The sequence below is a fragment of the Fukomys damarensis genome, unplaced genomic scaffold, assembly GCF_012274545.1.
Source record: "Fukomys damarensis isolate Sample0158 unplaced genomic scaffold, DMR_v1.0_HiC HiC_scaffold_12, whole genome shotgun sequence".
NCBI lineage: Eukaryota > Metazoa > Chordata > Mammalia > Rodentia > Bathyergidae > Fukomys > Fukomys damarensis.
In genome coordinates this window covers 23,631,142-23,647,330 of record NW_022900924.1, presented here as the reverse complement: position 1 = coordinate 23,647,330, position 16,189 = coordinate 23,631,142, and the positions used below count along the sequence as shown (strand labels likewise).

Below are 16,189 nucleotides of genomic sequence, written 5' to 3'. Positions count from 1 at the left end.
CCTCCCATTTTTCTTACTTCCTGAAACAGCCTGTACACTGAGCTCAGCTAAGCATATAAGCCTGTGGCATTTTGGTTTTGTTTTGCAATACTAGGGATTGATCCCAGGGCCTTGCACTCTGCCACTAACTTACACCAAGGTACATCCCTGACCTTTATTTTTGAGACAGGGTATCATTAAATCACACATGCTGGCCTCAAATTTACAGTCTTGCCTCAGCCTCCCAAGGAACTTGGAGTACTGGAATATATCACTGTGCCTAGCTTCTATGTACATAATGTTAATGTCTGTATATAATCCATTATGTAATTATGCCATAAATAACAAATACTCTAGAGTACATTTCCTGTTTTGTATACTGTGCACTAGTAATTCTTCAGTGATCATCCAAGTACTTGTCTGCATTGTAGATAAAAGCCTCAACGTGCTAACAGCAGTTCACAGCTCATGCACACAGTAAGGTCCTCAAGGTGACAACAGTATCACTCACAGATCACGCATATAGCACCAAATGTATGCCAGCACTGCTTTAGGTGTGTCATACATATCATCTCACTTAACCACACAATAAGACTCTGAGGTAGACACTAATTATACCTTCCTCTTGGAGAGTTAATGAAAATGAGCTACAACTTACCATAAATTTTGAGAGGCTCAGTTAACAGGCTAGTCTACTCTTATAAAGGACTACTGTTAAGATTGGCTTGGTGTCCCATACTTGTGATCCTACCAATGAGGGAAGCCGTGGCAGGAAAGTTACAAGTTCAAATTCTACCTGGGTGACTCAGCAAAAGCCTGTCTCAAAATTTGAAAAATAAAATTACTAAGGATGTAGCTCAGTAGTAGAACAACCCGGATTTGATGCTTACTACTGAAAAAAAAAACTAATAATGAAAACTGTCTCTGATAGGACTACATTATATTTGCAAACAGCATCATCCTTGGATCTTCCTAGAGATACCAAGAATTTCTGTCTCAACAGTATTCATTTATCATTCAACAGTCAAACTAAGCATTTTCTATATTATAAAATGGTACATCCTGGTCACTCCTTGATACTGAAAGACAAAGAGGTTATAACTGAAGCAAAATCAATTTTGTTTTTTATTTCCCACAGCATTGCAATGGAAACAGTGTAGCACTGTAATGGGAACATCTGTGCCCTTGTAAACTATATTTTAAAAGGTGGAGGCAAAGGGAAATTTTACAGGCAAAAATAAGGTGGACTTCATCAGATATTTTGATAACCTTTGGCCACAATGATTAGTAACAAGGGAGATGTCAGTCCAAGTTTGAGCAGACAGTTGTTGAGCAGGTGTCCTTCTACAGCACATTTGTATAGGCTGCAGTGTCTTTAAGCTGTGTTTTCAGCAGAGCCTTCTGTGGCACATATTATTATACAATCATGCATGAGACTCTTCCTTCATATCTCCTGGCTTTACTTATTTTTTTTAGGGTTGACACAAACTACCCCATTTCTACTTTAACAACTTACACATTACACACAGATTCACTCATAGAACCAAACAGAAGATCCTCTTCTCAAATTGTTTTTGGATCACTGATTTAACAGAGAATCTGAAGATTGGTCTTCTCCCTGCAAGGCAAGACTCTTGTACAAATAAAACAATTTTGCATACAGTATCACAAACAATTTAACGATCCTCAGATATGCAACTATATGCCCATTTGCCAGCAATTTTGCCAATTACACTCCAACTGAGGTAAAGGGAAAATGCATACCACTAGAAAGCAAGTAAGAATTCATTAAACACAGCAGATATCAGTTAAAAGACAGACATCAGGGTGGGCAACAAGAATAATCACAGCTAATAATGATAAAGAATTTGGCATATGTCAAGCTGTTTATACTTACTCATTTGACACTGACCATGATCATGCAATGTAAGTGCTACTATTACCTCTAATGTGCACAGGAGCTTATCTTCAAGACAGAGAAGCCCAGGAGATGCCTATAGTCACCTGTCTACCAAGGGACCAAAACAGTATTTCAGGTCTGTGCTCTCAGCCATTGTTTTCTTTATAAAGATGAAAGACCATGCTGAGGAGGAGAAACTGTGCTTGGGCAATGTTGTGCTTAACTCTTGAGTACATGTGCTGCAAATACTGCCTGGATTCCTGGTCTCAAATGGATCCCCAACTCACCATGTGTCCAAATGCCCAACATTCCCTTGGCTCTCCACATACAGAGAACTATCTTCAAGTTCTCAGGAGCCTTTAGCCTCCTAGCCCAAAAGTGAAACTCTATGACCCCAAACAATTTAGAATAGGAAAGTCTGAAAGCAAGTGGTTCTTAAGCTTCTTTGAAGGTAGAAGAAACTAGATGTCCCTTTTGAGCATTCTCAAATGTTTTAACAATGTCTCAAAAATACTAAATACACTGGAAGACTCATTCATAGTCCCATTATCTAACAAATCAGTTTGATTCATTTATCTATATTTTCTATTTGCTATTCAATTCTTGCCCACATGCAAATATATTTTTAAGTGAGTATTAGTAGTAGTATATATGTGTGAAATTTTATTTTATTTTTTGGTACTGGGGGTCAAACTCAGGACTTTGTGCCTGTGATGCAGGCGAGGAGCCACTGAGCTAAATCCCCAGCCCTGTGAATGGTTTTATATTACTGAGGTTTTCCTTGCTGCTAACCAACATGAGGTTTATATAAGACACAGAAATATACTAAACTCTACTAAGTGCTTAGAAGATAAGCACAGTCAAGTAAACAATAGTATTTCACTGGGATACTACTATCTCTTGCAATAACTGTGATGTTTTATTCTCAGCAACAAATGTGACTACAGTGCCATATTCATTTAGCTCTCTGAATATGAAGCCTCACTGTTTCTCAACAACTTGCCTACTTAACAGTTCCTTCTCAGAATCTAGCATTTAAGGCTTGGTCAAGAATGTATCCAGGCCAATTACTTTAATGGGAAGTTGTGGAAAGAAAATCTAATATATTTATGTACTGAAATAAATATGTGCATCCTCCAGGCCAATACAATAGTGTGCATTACAGTGGTAACAAGATTGAAAGCATTTCCAAACAGATCACATGTGCACAGTTCCTCTCCACAAGTTCTTCAATATAAAATAAAATTATTGCTCTTAGTGAAGGATGTTCTGTATTCCTTATATTAGTAAGTAGTCCTCCTCACATGATTTGTCTGGTATCTAATAAGAGAGGGGCTACTAACCAGTGCTGTCCCACACTGATTACATATGAGGAACTGTTCCCCAGTATGTGCTACCTTATGGACAATAAATGGAGAGTGCTGACTGAAGATAATGTCACACTGGTTACATTTATAGGTCTCCACTCCAATATGAATTCTCTGGTGCTTGATGAGGTCATTCTTCCTAATGAAGGCTTTCCCACACTGACAACACCCATAGGGTTTCTCTCCAGTATGAATTCTCTGATGCACAATGAGGGCAGAACTCTGGCTGAAGGATTTCCCACAATCATGACATTCATACGGTTTCTCTCCGGTGTGGGTTCTCTGATGTGAGAAAAGATGAGAGCTTCGACTAAAACATTTTCCACAATCTTTACACTCAAAAGGCTTCAGTCCAGTGTGAATTCTGTGGTGCACAACAAGGTGAGACCTCTGGCTGTAAGATTTCCCACATTCATTACATTCATATGGTCTCACCCTGACATGCGTTCTCTGATGCAGAATGAGATGTGTACTCTGTCGGAATGACTTCCCACACTCAGGACACTCATAGGGTTTTTCTCCAGTGTGAGTTCTCTGATGCCGGATAAGCCGGGAGCTATGCACAAAGGCTTTCCCACATTGATTGCATGTATACAGTTTATCTCCTGTGTGAGTTCTCTGGTGGGTGATGAGATGGGAGAACCAGCTGAAGGACTGTCCACACTCTTTGCATTCATACGGCTCCTCACCAGTGTGAGTCTTTTGATGTCCAATGAGATGAGAACTCCGGCTGAAAGATTTTCCACATTCTTTGCATTCATAGGGCTTTTCTCCAGTGTGAATAAGTTGGTGCCTGGTAAGATTAGAGCGCCAACTGAAGAATTTTCCACATTCCTTACATGCAAAGGGCTTTTCTCTGTGTGTGCCCTTTGAGGTACCAAGGGATGCACCAGGAGCAAGAGTGCTATCTTTATCAGGGCACTTGTAAGATTTATCTCCAATGTGAGTTCGTGCAAATTGAATAAGATGAATGTTTTGACAGAGTGTTTGGCCACATTCATTACTGCTACCTGCACAGCTTTCCGGGTGCCCACTGAATAGTAAATCATGTTTTAAACTTTTAGTATGTGAGCCACGTCTATGGAAATACTCTCTCAGTACTAGCTGAGCAGGGAGAAGACAGCTTTCCTCATATTTACTGCTTTCACAGGCCCTCTCTTGAATAAATACTTTCTTCTGGGTAAATGCCACTTGCCTCATATGTCTTTCTTGGCTTTCTTGATATTTACCTAACTGGTCATCACGTTTCCAGACATCTTCTAGTGACAAATGCCAAAGATCATTCTTTGACACTCTTTCCACTTTAATGCCACAGGACTGTTCTTCCTTAGAAATGGTCTTTCTGGATACTGATGATTTAATTTCAGCTGCAGTCTCTGAGTCTAAAAGAAAGGAAAGCATGATAGAATGTATGTGGAGCCAAAGTACAAAAAAACTATGTAGAGTTAGCTTTCAAGGATTGTTTGATGATCTCAGTGGATAAAGACAGAGGGAAACATGAAGCAGTAAGCAATAAGTGCATCAGGCTATGCACACAAAATAACAATAAGAATAAAGAGAGGCCACAGGTCTGAACATGACCAAAGAGATCAAAAGAAATAATGAGGGGTAGAAATAAGGGAAATCTCACAGAAAGGCTGCCTTCTCATTTCCAAATCCCAAACAAGAATGAGGCAAGATCCTAACTTATCTATTTGTTGCCAGGCATTCCCCTCACATACATTCTTCACACTCTTGCCAATTTAATATTTGTAAACCATGACTCCAGCGACATGCTAGGCAATACCCTCTGTCCACATCATCAAAGTAATACAGAATGAGGCCAAGATGGCTGACACAAAGCTCTCTCAGGAATCCACATGAGATGGAAATGGAAAAACATGAAATTGAGCAGACATAAGCTCTCATCTAAGCTCTGTCACTACTAGTCATGATTGGGGGGGACTTGGTTTTTGGTTGGGTGTTTCTTTTTTTTTTTCTAGTCATGAATTTAAACAAGCTAAACTCCCTAAAACTCCTTTTGTTATCTATAACCCAAGAATGATACTATTTAGTATGTAAGATTATCATAAGTATTATATAAAGTGTGAACCTATTACAGTCTGTCACATATATGGTCACAGCAATGGTATTTATAATAAACATTAAAATTAAGGGCCAGGGATTTAGCTCAGTGGTTCCAGTGCCTGCCTTGCTAGCACAAGGACCTGAGTTCAATCCCCATACCAAAAAAGCAAATAAACATTACAATTACTCCTCTTTTCTACTTTGACTCCTTGGTTCCAAGATATTTCTGTTGTTTGGATGTCAAATGTTTCCCCAGAGGCCCATGTGTTGATAACTTGGTCCCCAGGCTGGCAGTACTGGAAGGGTTTTAGATCATGAGGGCTGGCCTTTGAGGGAGATAATAGAACTGTGGTCTCTTCATCTTTGCCTCCTGGTTGATGAGGGAGTGGTTTTACTCTGCAACAGGCTTCTGCTACAATGTGCTACCTCCTCAGAGGCCAAAAGCCATGGGCTGACTTGGTTATAGCCTAGAAACTTCACAACTGCAAGTCAAAAACAAATCTTTCTAAGTTAATTATCTTGGATGTTTTGTTATAGAGAAAAAGATGACTTGTACTGACATCAAGATTAACAACAAATACAATAAAAAAAAAAAAAGAGCAGGAAACCAACCCAGAATCTGGAAACTGACCCATATTCTCCTAGGTTTTTTGCTTCTCTGCTAACTGTATACATAATAATGTAAATTATCTCCCCTGCTTAAGCACATGTGTTTCTCAATGTTTTTTATATAAAATGTTTGGTACAAAATGTAGAAAAAAACATTACATAATACCACTTCTTATGTAAATAGGGCTGCACTCTCTCACCCAACAAAGATATGGTAAAGTCTTGATCCTTAGTATCTCATAATGTGGCCTTTGGAAATAGGGTCACTGCACATCATGGGTGAGGGGTACCCCTAATCCAACAGGGCTAGTATCCTTATAACAAAAGAAAAGACAGAGAAATAGACACACAGAAGGTGCCACCTGAAGATAGAGGCCGAGACTCAGGTAACACATCCACAAGCCAAAGATTGTAGGATTACCAGATACTTCCTAGAAGCTTGACATATCCTCATATTTGAACTTTTAGCCTGTGGTAACATAAGATAATACATTTCTATTATTTTAAGACATCCAATGTCTACTCCTAGTTGAGTATGCCTTATCCAAAATCAGTGAGACAGGAAATGTTTTGATTTTGGACTTTTTTCATGTGTTGAAGTATGTACATATAATAATGTGATTATCTTGGAGATGGGATCAAAGTCTAAACACAAAATTCATTGATGTTTCATTTATACTTTATACCTATACCCTGAATAAAACTTTATATAATATTTTTATTCTGTGCATGACAAAGATTTCATGAACCATGAAAAAGCAAAGGTGTCACACTCAGCCACCAATGTAGACAGCCAATCCATGCTGGTCTCACCATTGTTCTTGATTTGATTTATATGTTTCTGATAAGCTATCATTTTTTATTCTAATTCACACATAAGTACCTAGCAATAAGACATGACATACATTAGTACACTGAAAAACAGCAAAAAGAATTTAAAAAACCAGCATATATCATTTTGCTAAACTCCCTCTGAAAACCTTCCACACCTACGTGTCTGTTCACTGCTGCTAGCATGCTGTTCAAGGAAGTGTTTTTTAAATACTGTTCAGTGACTGTAGGATACCCTGCTCATATGAGCAAATTAATGAATCGGATCTAAGAAAAGTACATGGCATAAACATAGCTGATGAGTTTCATCTGGAGGACGAGCAGAACACTTTCAGCCAACATCTGATCCAGCTTACCTTCAGTGAGACATGCCACTAGTACAAAATGTTTGTGAAACCAATCAGCAAAGTTGTTCCTGGAAATCTATGCCTTTTAGCATAGCAATAAGCTGGTAAGAAATCCATCCCTTTAAAACAGGGCAGATTCAAACTCTTGCCTGTTACAGCAGGTTTACATTTCCACAAGCCTATGCCAGCAATTACTGTCTTTGGAACCTTAACTCCTGTACAGGCCTTTCATCAGCTGTAGTCAGTGTCTTTCTGTGGCAATGATGCCAAAATAGTGATAGTTTCTTTCATCAGTATCACAGACTTATTCCTGCATCAAATTTTCATCAGTGATGACCTTGATAAGCACTTTAATGCATTTCTTCACAATCAGTTTTCCATGATCAGCAAATCACTTAGTGGCACATGGTCACTGATGCTAATTCAGCCTTTTGATATGCTATGGGACTCATTTTTAGCTTTATGCATTTTTAGATTTTTCTACTTTTCATTAACTGCTGTTCACCACTTTCAAAACAGAGCTTTAACAGTTTATCCTTCTGTTTCTCTAGATCATTTCAATGCCAGACTTGTATGTAAGATGTTTCATTATTATGTGACCATCTAGCTTCTTAAGCATCTTGGCTCTCAGTGACTTTTCTTATCACTGTCATTCATAGGGGTATCTGCAGGCTTTTTTCTTTTTTCTGTTTTTACATTTTCAGTATCTTTATACCACAGAACAGAAAATAAGCAAAACACACAGAAACTCACCTGATATTAGCCCCATGTGGAGAACTGTGGGAAACCTGGCTATAGTGAGAATTGTCTTCTGCACCCTAGCCAAAGTAACTCCAACTTGTGGTACACAGATCTGACTGTTCAGTTGGCCCCTGGGCCTCCACCAGACACTGAAACAGTATGCCAGACTGCAGCACAACAAGGTTATGCACCAGTGCCACTAGACAGCATTTACTACGACTGGCAGGGTTTCTTGCTAAGGCCAGGACAGAAGCAAAGTACAGACAACTTTCCCCAAGGACCCTTCTTGCTTTTGCTGTTTTAACCAGTGCTTTATTAATGGTACCCATCTAGCACAGGAGGTGTGGCAGTTTCAGTAGTGCTTCAATGCAAAAGTGCACCATTGCTCTACTCAGTCATTCGTCAAGCTGGACTTTTCTGAGTCTTTCTTTGGACTGTCAGTACCTTCTCAGATTGGAGGCAGATGCTTCCTTTAAGTCTCTCCAGGAAATACACACAACACTGCCATTGGTATACATAAAAATGATATATCACAGATGAAGGGGGCTAGAAGGTTCTTTTTCTTTCTTTTTTCTTTTTTTCTTTTTTTTTGGGGGGGTACCAAGAATTGAACTCGGGTCCTTGTGCTTGCAAGGCAGGTGGCAGAACCACTGAGCTAAATCCCTGGCCCTAGAAGGTTCTTCTTTTTCCCTTGGAGACTGAAAAAATGTGTGCTGTGCACCTTTATTTTAGATTTTGACCTGTCACATGAAATCGGGGTGGTCTTTTCCACTTCTGGCACTATAATAGTGCTCAAACAGTTTCAGATTTTATAGTATTTTGGATTTCAGATTTTCAGAGTAAAAATGTTCAATATCTTTCTTATGGTAACTCCAAGAAACCAATATGAATAAGCTCAGTGCCAGATTGCCTTTTCTGTAGAACCACACCCCAGTAGTACTAATTTTCATTCCCAACTTTGTTAGTTTCTCTTTTCTACACTATCCTGATGATTCTTTTCTGTATCATTCCAATTTTAGTATATGTGCTGCTGAAGTGAGCACTATCCTGATGAACTGCGATAAGAAAAGATCTTTTCCCCTTTTCTCTTTTGCCCAAAGAAACAGAGACTCCCACAGAGAAGTCTTTCAAACTACAAATGCCAAGATGAAGATTTAAAATGACTACAGTGATGAGGAGAGGCTATGCAACTGCTGGGGACATGAGTGGGTATGTTCTTTCACTAAAATCCAAAAACCTTTCATTTACCATAAAACACAGACAAATACACTACTGTTAAACTCTGCCACACCCATCAATCAACTCCTTGTCTTCATCTTGTTTATTTAGATAATTAAGTTCACGGGGTCTTATAGATTTCTATAAACTCCATGCATTTAAACACTTGAGATCTCACGTCTTTTGACCACAAAGCCTCAATAAAAACATAAACTGCTGGATCTAGTTAATGATTGTTACTTTTACAGACTTGTCATTTAACATCTGGGAAAGTCTGCTGAATAAATGGAACAAAAAATGGAGAAATTAAGGAAGGAGAAAAAAAGAAAAAGAATAAAACAATATTTTCTCCCAAGACACAAAGCAGTTAGTTGAGAGATAATGTTCTCATTAGTATATTGAATATAGCTCACCCTTGAGACAATTTTGATTGTCTCATCTACCTACAAGTCAAATGTAAAAATGTCAAAAATGTTTTTTGATATTTCAATTGGAGAGAAAAACTAAATAGAAGCTCAGTAAAAGAAAGGTCCTATATTTCAGGTCATAAAAGGTTTCACAAAGAGAACCTGAGGGTAAACTCAAGGGAAAAGTAAGGCTGAGACAATCTGAGATGCAGGGAAATGCCTGGGTCTGTGCCCATTAGGTTCTGGAGGAACAGAGAGAAATGATAGAAGATTGTTCCAAGATGACCAAACCACACTGGGCTTGGAAACTATACATCCCATGTGAACATACTCGGAGTCAATGGTACAGGTTCCGGCCATTCCACACAGCAAGCAGTGGGTTATCTGCAGTATGACACAGACAAGAACTTCTAAAATGCTGAAAAGAATGCCAGGTCCCTAAGTTGTGAAACAAAGGAGAAGACTGCTTATAGAGAATAAAGGAATGGAAACTGAGAGATGATTCCTATTTTCTAACCTAGAAGGTTGACCTTCCCCGTATATATATACACATGGAATTTGGAAAAAAAAAATTAGGAATGATAATATTAAAAAGAAATATGAGTAAGTGAAAAAATATTAAATGAAGAGCTATAGTGGGTAAAGCAGGTATTTTTGAGAGTTACAATTTTAGAACAGAAGAAGAGTTCACCCAAGAGGAACCTGTGAGCCCTCTGTAGCAATTTTACAAAGAACAGAACAAGTGGTACAAGTCCTGCTGCTGAGCTTCCAGAGCTGAGCTGAGCTGAGCTATGGGAAAGAGCAACATGAGAAAGAAAAGAGAAGCAAAGAAACCAGAAATGACTCTCTCATTTATGAGAAAGACTCTCATAAATAGAGAGAGGTAATGCTAGAGTTCATGGTAATAATCAGGGAAAAAAAAGTGCTGAAACAAAGCATATCAATAGAAAGACACTTTTAATAAAGAGGTAAAGTATATCTATCTGTCCCTGCATGCAAATATAAGTGGGACAGGAATGCAGAAAGGAGACTAGTGACCCAGAAACAGAAGGTAGATAATCTCAGACCTCTCTCAGAAACAAGGACCTGTGAAGAGAGTTGTGACCCTGTTGCCAAAGGCTCCAGCCCTTTGTGGGCCATATGGGCCACCCTCTGGGCCAGCTTCTGTCTAGTCTTACCTGGATACGTCCCATGGTAAAACCCTTTATCCATCATCCAGGGTTCTTCCCCTTTCTCCAGCCGCAGGATCATGTCTGGCTTAAGAAGCTGATTCCCTGTTCACAATGAAAGAGAATGATTAAGAGCAGGAGAAGCTCCAGGCAAGATCCAACCCATTCCAATCTCTGCAGCATGGGGACTACTTTGAAAGTGGACAATACGAGGTTGCAGAGTAACAAAAAGAAACACACTTTTTTTTTGTACTGGGGATCAAACTCAGGATACCTTGTGCTTGCAAGACAGGTGGTAGAACTACTGAGCTAAATCCCTGGCAAGAAATAGACATTTTAACAAATTCAATAAATTACAACAAATTTTCCACAAAAGCAGGAGAACCAAAACCCTGCTCTATGCCCAAAGAAACTAGGTCACTGAACTCCATGCCTACACTCTGATACATGCTTCAAGAGCATTTTATACCTTCTGAGCCATGAAGAGCCAAAGTTCTACAGTAAGCACAGCTGCAAAAAAAAAAAAAGGTTAGTCTTACCCAAGGAAACTATGTTCTTATAATTCTCCAACATCACATCTTTGTACATGATCTGCTGAGCAGCATCCAGCAGCTTCCACTCCTCCCTGGTGAAGTCCACAAGCACATCTTTGAAGGTCACCAGTTCCTGCAACACCAAATATATGTGCTGTATGCCAGATGAACAATTCTGCCCTCCCTTTCCCAGATCCCAACAGGAAAGGCTGGGCTGGTGGCTCTGGTGGAGACAGAGCATGGACCAGAAGAGTAAGGAGTATCCTTGATGGTCAAATGTTAAAGAATGGCTATTAAGCACCTACTATCCAAAACTGAGGTCTGCATTGTGCTTTGGGTTTAGAAACTGGCAGAAGCATTTTTACTCAAATCAAGCTTATTTTAAAGCTTAATGTAATGGGAAGGAGAATCAGACACGAAAATTTAGTCCATGTTTATAATACATGAAATTTGGAACCTATTTCAAGGGAGGAGAATTGGGCGGGGTGATAAGTACTACTTAATACTTAGGGTACTAAGACTTCATACTGAAGCAGGTATTATGACCAAAAACATTTTCCCTCAAAAATGGAGAAGTTAGGTGATTATACTTTGGTAGAGCAAAACAATTTGACAAAGAAACAAGATACAGATATGTGGCCTTTATCAGCTATATCAAAAAGAAGAGCTGATTATACATAAAAGAAAATCTATTTGAGTGATAAGGATTTCTCAATCAAAAACCATGGAGGTCAGAAACCATGAAAAAATGTATATTTGCTTTTAAAAAGAAAATAATTTTCAAGCCAAGATTTCTATATCCAGTCTTTTAAAATTGACACACAGTAAAACTGACACTTTGTTGTAATATCTGGTCTGAAAGATGAGCTATAGGGAGTTCTTCAGGTAGCATGAAAAGAATACCAAAGAGAAACCAAAATCTCAGGAATGAAGGAAAAACAACAAAACAGAAAAAAATTGGGCAAGTACAAAGGCTTAGTATTCCCTTAAATCCTTCAAAATTATAGGACACAGGACATAGGAGCAAGAAGCTCTAGGGTGTCACGCGCCATTATTTCCGGGTTCTTCATGCCCTGCATGAATCCCGGATGTGAGTCCGCCGGTGACGGCGGTTCACGCCTGCGCAGAAGAGGTGCTTGGCTCGTCAGAATGACGCAGGCCGGCATTGACCAATAGAAATGGGCCACGTCACCCGAGAGGCTATAAAAGGCAGGCTCGCGTCCGGCTCGGGGTCTTTCCGCCATTTTGAAGAATGTAGAAGAACCTCCAATAAAGCGTGCTTCAGAAGAATCCTGAGTGTTGCGTGTTCCTTGCTGGCAAGGTGCGCGTGACACTAGGGTACTATTGCACATTAAAGTAATGAGAGGTAATGATATATAACATACATCCAAAAGGCTAGAAGAAAAGATTTTGAAAGTTATCACCATAAAGAAATGATGTTTTAGCCAGGCATGGTGGCACATGCCTATAATCACAGCATCTGGGAGGCTGAGGCAGGAGGATCGCTGTGAGTTCGAGACCAGCCTGGGCTACATAGTGAGTTCCAGTCAGTCTCAACTACATAGTGAGACCCTGTCTCATAAAACTAAAAAAAAAAAGATGTTTCAAAGATAAATATGTTGAACAGCATTTAAAAATTATGTACTTACATGAATCAAATATTACATGTTATCCCAATTAATATGTATAATTTTTATGTTTTATGTATCAATTTTAAATAATTTAAAGAAAAATTAAACTTATAGGACAGATGAAAGCAAACACTACCACATTTTCTAGTGGAGCTTTTTATTTATTTATTTATTTATTTATTTATTTATTTATTTTTGGTACCAGGGATTGAACTCAGGTCCTTGTGCTTGTGAGGCAGGCAGCAGAACTACTGAGCTAAATCCCTGGCCCCTAGTGGAGCTTTTTAAAACACAGGGAAGAACAGGGCTCCAGATTTTACCTTAAGTGATAAAAACTAACTCTAGATTATAAAAGACTAAATATCATTTAAAAATACAAAAGCAATCATTTAAAAATATGAAAATAACAATGTGAAATGGGAAGAAAAGGGCTAAAGGTGTAGGGAAAGTGGGAAAGGTAGAGGAAAGGTAGTAAGGGAAAAGAAAAAAATATGAGAAAAAAATGGAAATAATGTGTTTGTAAATGGAGAGGGAAGGAGGGGTTGAAGGGAGGGCAGGGACAAGGGGAAATAATGAGAACTAAGACCTGTCATGTAAAGGTACAAGATCCCAATAATGAATGTAACTGTACTGTATACCTAAAATGTATCAATAAACTCAATGAGTGAATAAATAAAAATATGACAATATACAACTAAAAAGCCAAGACATAACTTAAAATGGAATCCTAATAAGTTAACACAAAGGTAGTACAGCAGGAATGGGAGCTGAGGGTGGGAACATATAGAAAACCTACAATAAAATGATATATTCAAATCCAATGATATAAATCATATAAATGGACTAAATACACCTAAAAAATAGAGATTGCCAAAATGGATTTAAGGGAAGCAAGCCACAAACCTCAAGTATCTGCTACCTAACAGAAAACCATGTTGTATATAAACTGGCAAGGTTAAAAATATAATGATAGGACCATATATATCACAGAAACACTAATTATATAAATCACAGGGTTGGAGTGGCTCTAACTATCAGATAACCAAGAATGCAGACAAATGAACATTACCATAGATAAATACAGATAGGACAAACAGATACATGGGTCAATCTGCCAAAAGTACCACTAATAAAAATCATCCTAAATATATCAAGATATAAACATTAATCTATAAAACTTCTATAAGAAAATCTAGGCAAAAATCTCTGCATCTTGGACTATTCAGAAGGTTCTTAGCTGTACCCTCAAAAGCATGATCCATAAAATAATAAATGAGACTTGGTTGCAGGGTATGCGCCCATAATCCCAACACTCTGGAGGCTGAGGCAGGAGGAATAAAGATTTGAGGCCAGCCTGGGGCAGGTAGCAAGACCCTGTCTCAAAACAACACAACAAAATAAAAAAAAAAAAAAGAAAAGAATAAGATGATAAAAGTTGACTTCATCGAAATTAAAATCTTTTTATTCCTCAAAAGATATTGCTAAGAGAAGCGATAAGCCAGAAGACTAAGAGATACTATTTGCAAATCATGTATTTAACAAATTATTTATATGTATAATATATAAGAAATTCTCAAAAGTGGAAGGCAAAAAAACACACAAGTTAAAAGCTCAGCAAAAGATTACAATAAACAGGGCCAGGGATTTAGCTCAGTGGTTCCAGTGCCTACCTTGCAAGTGCAAGATGTCAAGTTCAATCCCCAGTACCCCCCAAAAAAATTACAATAAACATTTCATCAAAGAAGACACACAGGCATGTAAATAAGCATATGTTCCATGACATTATTCAATAAAATGGATGTTAAACCATCATGACATGCCAGGCATGGTGGCACACATCTGTAGTCCGAGCACTCAGAAGGCTGAGACCAGAGGATAACAGTGAGTCTGAGACCAGCTGGGCTATATAGTGAGTTCAAGGTCAGCCTGAATGGCATAGTGAGACCCTGTCTCAAAAAAACCAAACAAAACCATTGTAAGATATGATTTGATACCTATTACAGCGTAAATTTTTGAACAAAACACTTGTGAAGATGCAGAATGAATGCTACTCATGCCCACTACCATGGGAATGCAAAATGCTACAACCACTCTGGAAAATAATGCACATTTTTCACAAAGTTAAGTATACTTTTACCACATGACCCATGCTGATCAGTTTTCTGTTACTGTGACAAAATAGCTGAAATAATAAACTAAAAAGAAGAACGATTTGGCTCACAGTTTTACGGGTTTCAGTCCATGGTTGGTTGGCTCTGTTGCTTTCTGGCCTGTGGCAGCACAGTATGTGATGGTACAAAATACATCACAGAATGTGTGGAGGGTTGCTATTCACCTTATGGCTAGGTGTCAAAAACAAAGAGATGTCAGAGTCCTATAATTCTTTTAAGGGCATAGCCCCAATGACCCGAAGACCTCCCACCATCCTTCCCCTCTTCAAGGCTCCACTGTGTCCTAAAAGTACCAAGCTGGAGATCAGTTCTTCAGTACATGGGCCTTTGGGGGACACTGCAGCAGGACCTTTGGCAAACACCTGAGAATATGGAAATGTATATTCATACCAAAACTAATAGGCAAGTGTATAAAACTGATAAGGGCCTTAATTAAGTGTAATTGCCCAAACTGGAAGGAACTCAAATATCTTTCAACACATAATGCAAAACAAAGTGTGCTACATCCACACAATAGCAATTTACTCAGCCATAAAAAGTACAGGCTACTGCCCAGTACAACAGATAAATTTCAAAGACATTATGCCATGTGAAGAGCTATGGGCTGCATATCACGACTCTGTTCATAGGATATTCTGGAAGAGGAAAAATACAAGAATGGAGAATAACTAGTAGGTGCAAGACGCTGCAGAGGAGGGGGAAAACATGACAACAAAGGGGAAGCAGATGAAAGTTGGGGTGATGGATCTGTTCTGTACCTCAAATGAAATGGTGGTAATACGCTATTTGCATTTGTCAAAATGGGAGGATTTAGCTGGGTGTGCTGGTGCCTGTCTATAATCCTAGCACTCTGGGAAGCTAAGGTAGGAGGATTGCAAGCTCTTAGTCCTGCCTTGTAAACTTACCAGGGCTCTTTCTTACAAAAAAAAAATTGGGGGGCTGGGGATTTAGCTCATTTGTGCCACCGCTCGCCTCACAAGAAGAAGGTCCCAAGTTCAATCCCCAGTATTAAAGAACAAATAAACAAAAACAATTTTTTCTAAGGGCTAGGGATGTAGCTCAGTGTAAAAGCCCTGGGTTCAATCCCCAGGACCACACAAGAAAAGGAAAAGATTTTATTGTATGTAAGTTTAAAAATCAATGCAAAGCCCTTCAAGGAATGTTCTGTGAGGTTTTATGTGCCGAACATTTCTTTTTTTTTTTTTTTTTTTTTTTTTTC

The 16,189-nt window shown here is 38.6% G+C and overlaps 1 protein-coding gene across 9 annotated transcripts in view; it reads right to left on the bottom strand.

The window, feature by feature from the left end:
- Positions 1-1,445: 1,445 nt before the first annotated feature.
- Znf10 (zinc finger protein 10) overlaps positions 1,446-16,189 on the bottom strand; it is an 83,446-nt gene continuing 68,702 nt past the window's right edge. For 8 of the 9 annotated variants that reach the window (XM_019204536.2, XM_033762505.1, XM_019204537.2 and 5 more), the window contains 3 exons: positions 11,175-11,301; positions 10,645-10,740; positions 1,446-4,628 (listed from right to left, as the gene is read on the bottom strand). In XM_019204536.2, the coding sequence (XP_019060081.1) occupies positions 3,163-4,628; positions 10,645-10,740; positions 11,175-11,301 (1,689 nt within the window). In that variant the 3' untranslated portion in view covers positions 1,446-3,162. Of the gene's footprint in view, positions 4,629-10,644; positions 10,741-11,174; positions 12,275-16,189 lie in introns of those variants that run through there. The other variant, XM_010604214.3, reaches the window with a different exon arrangement.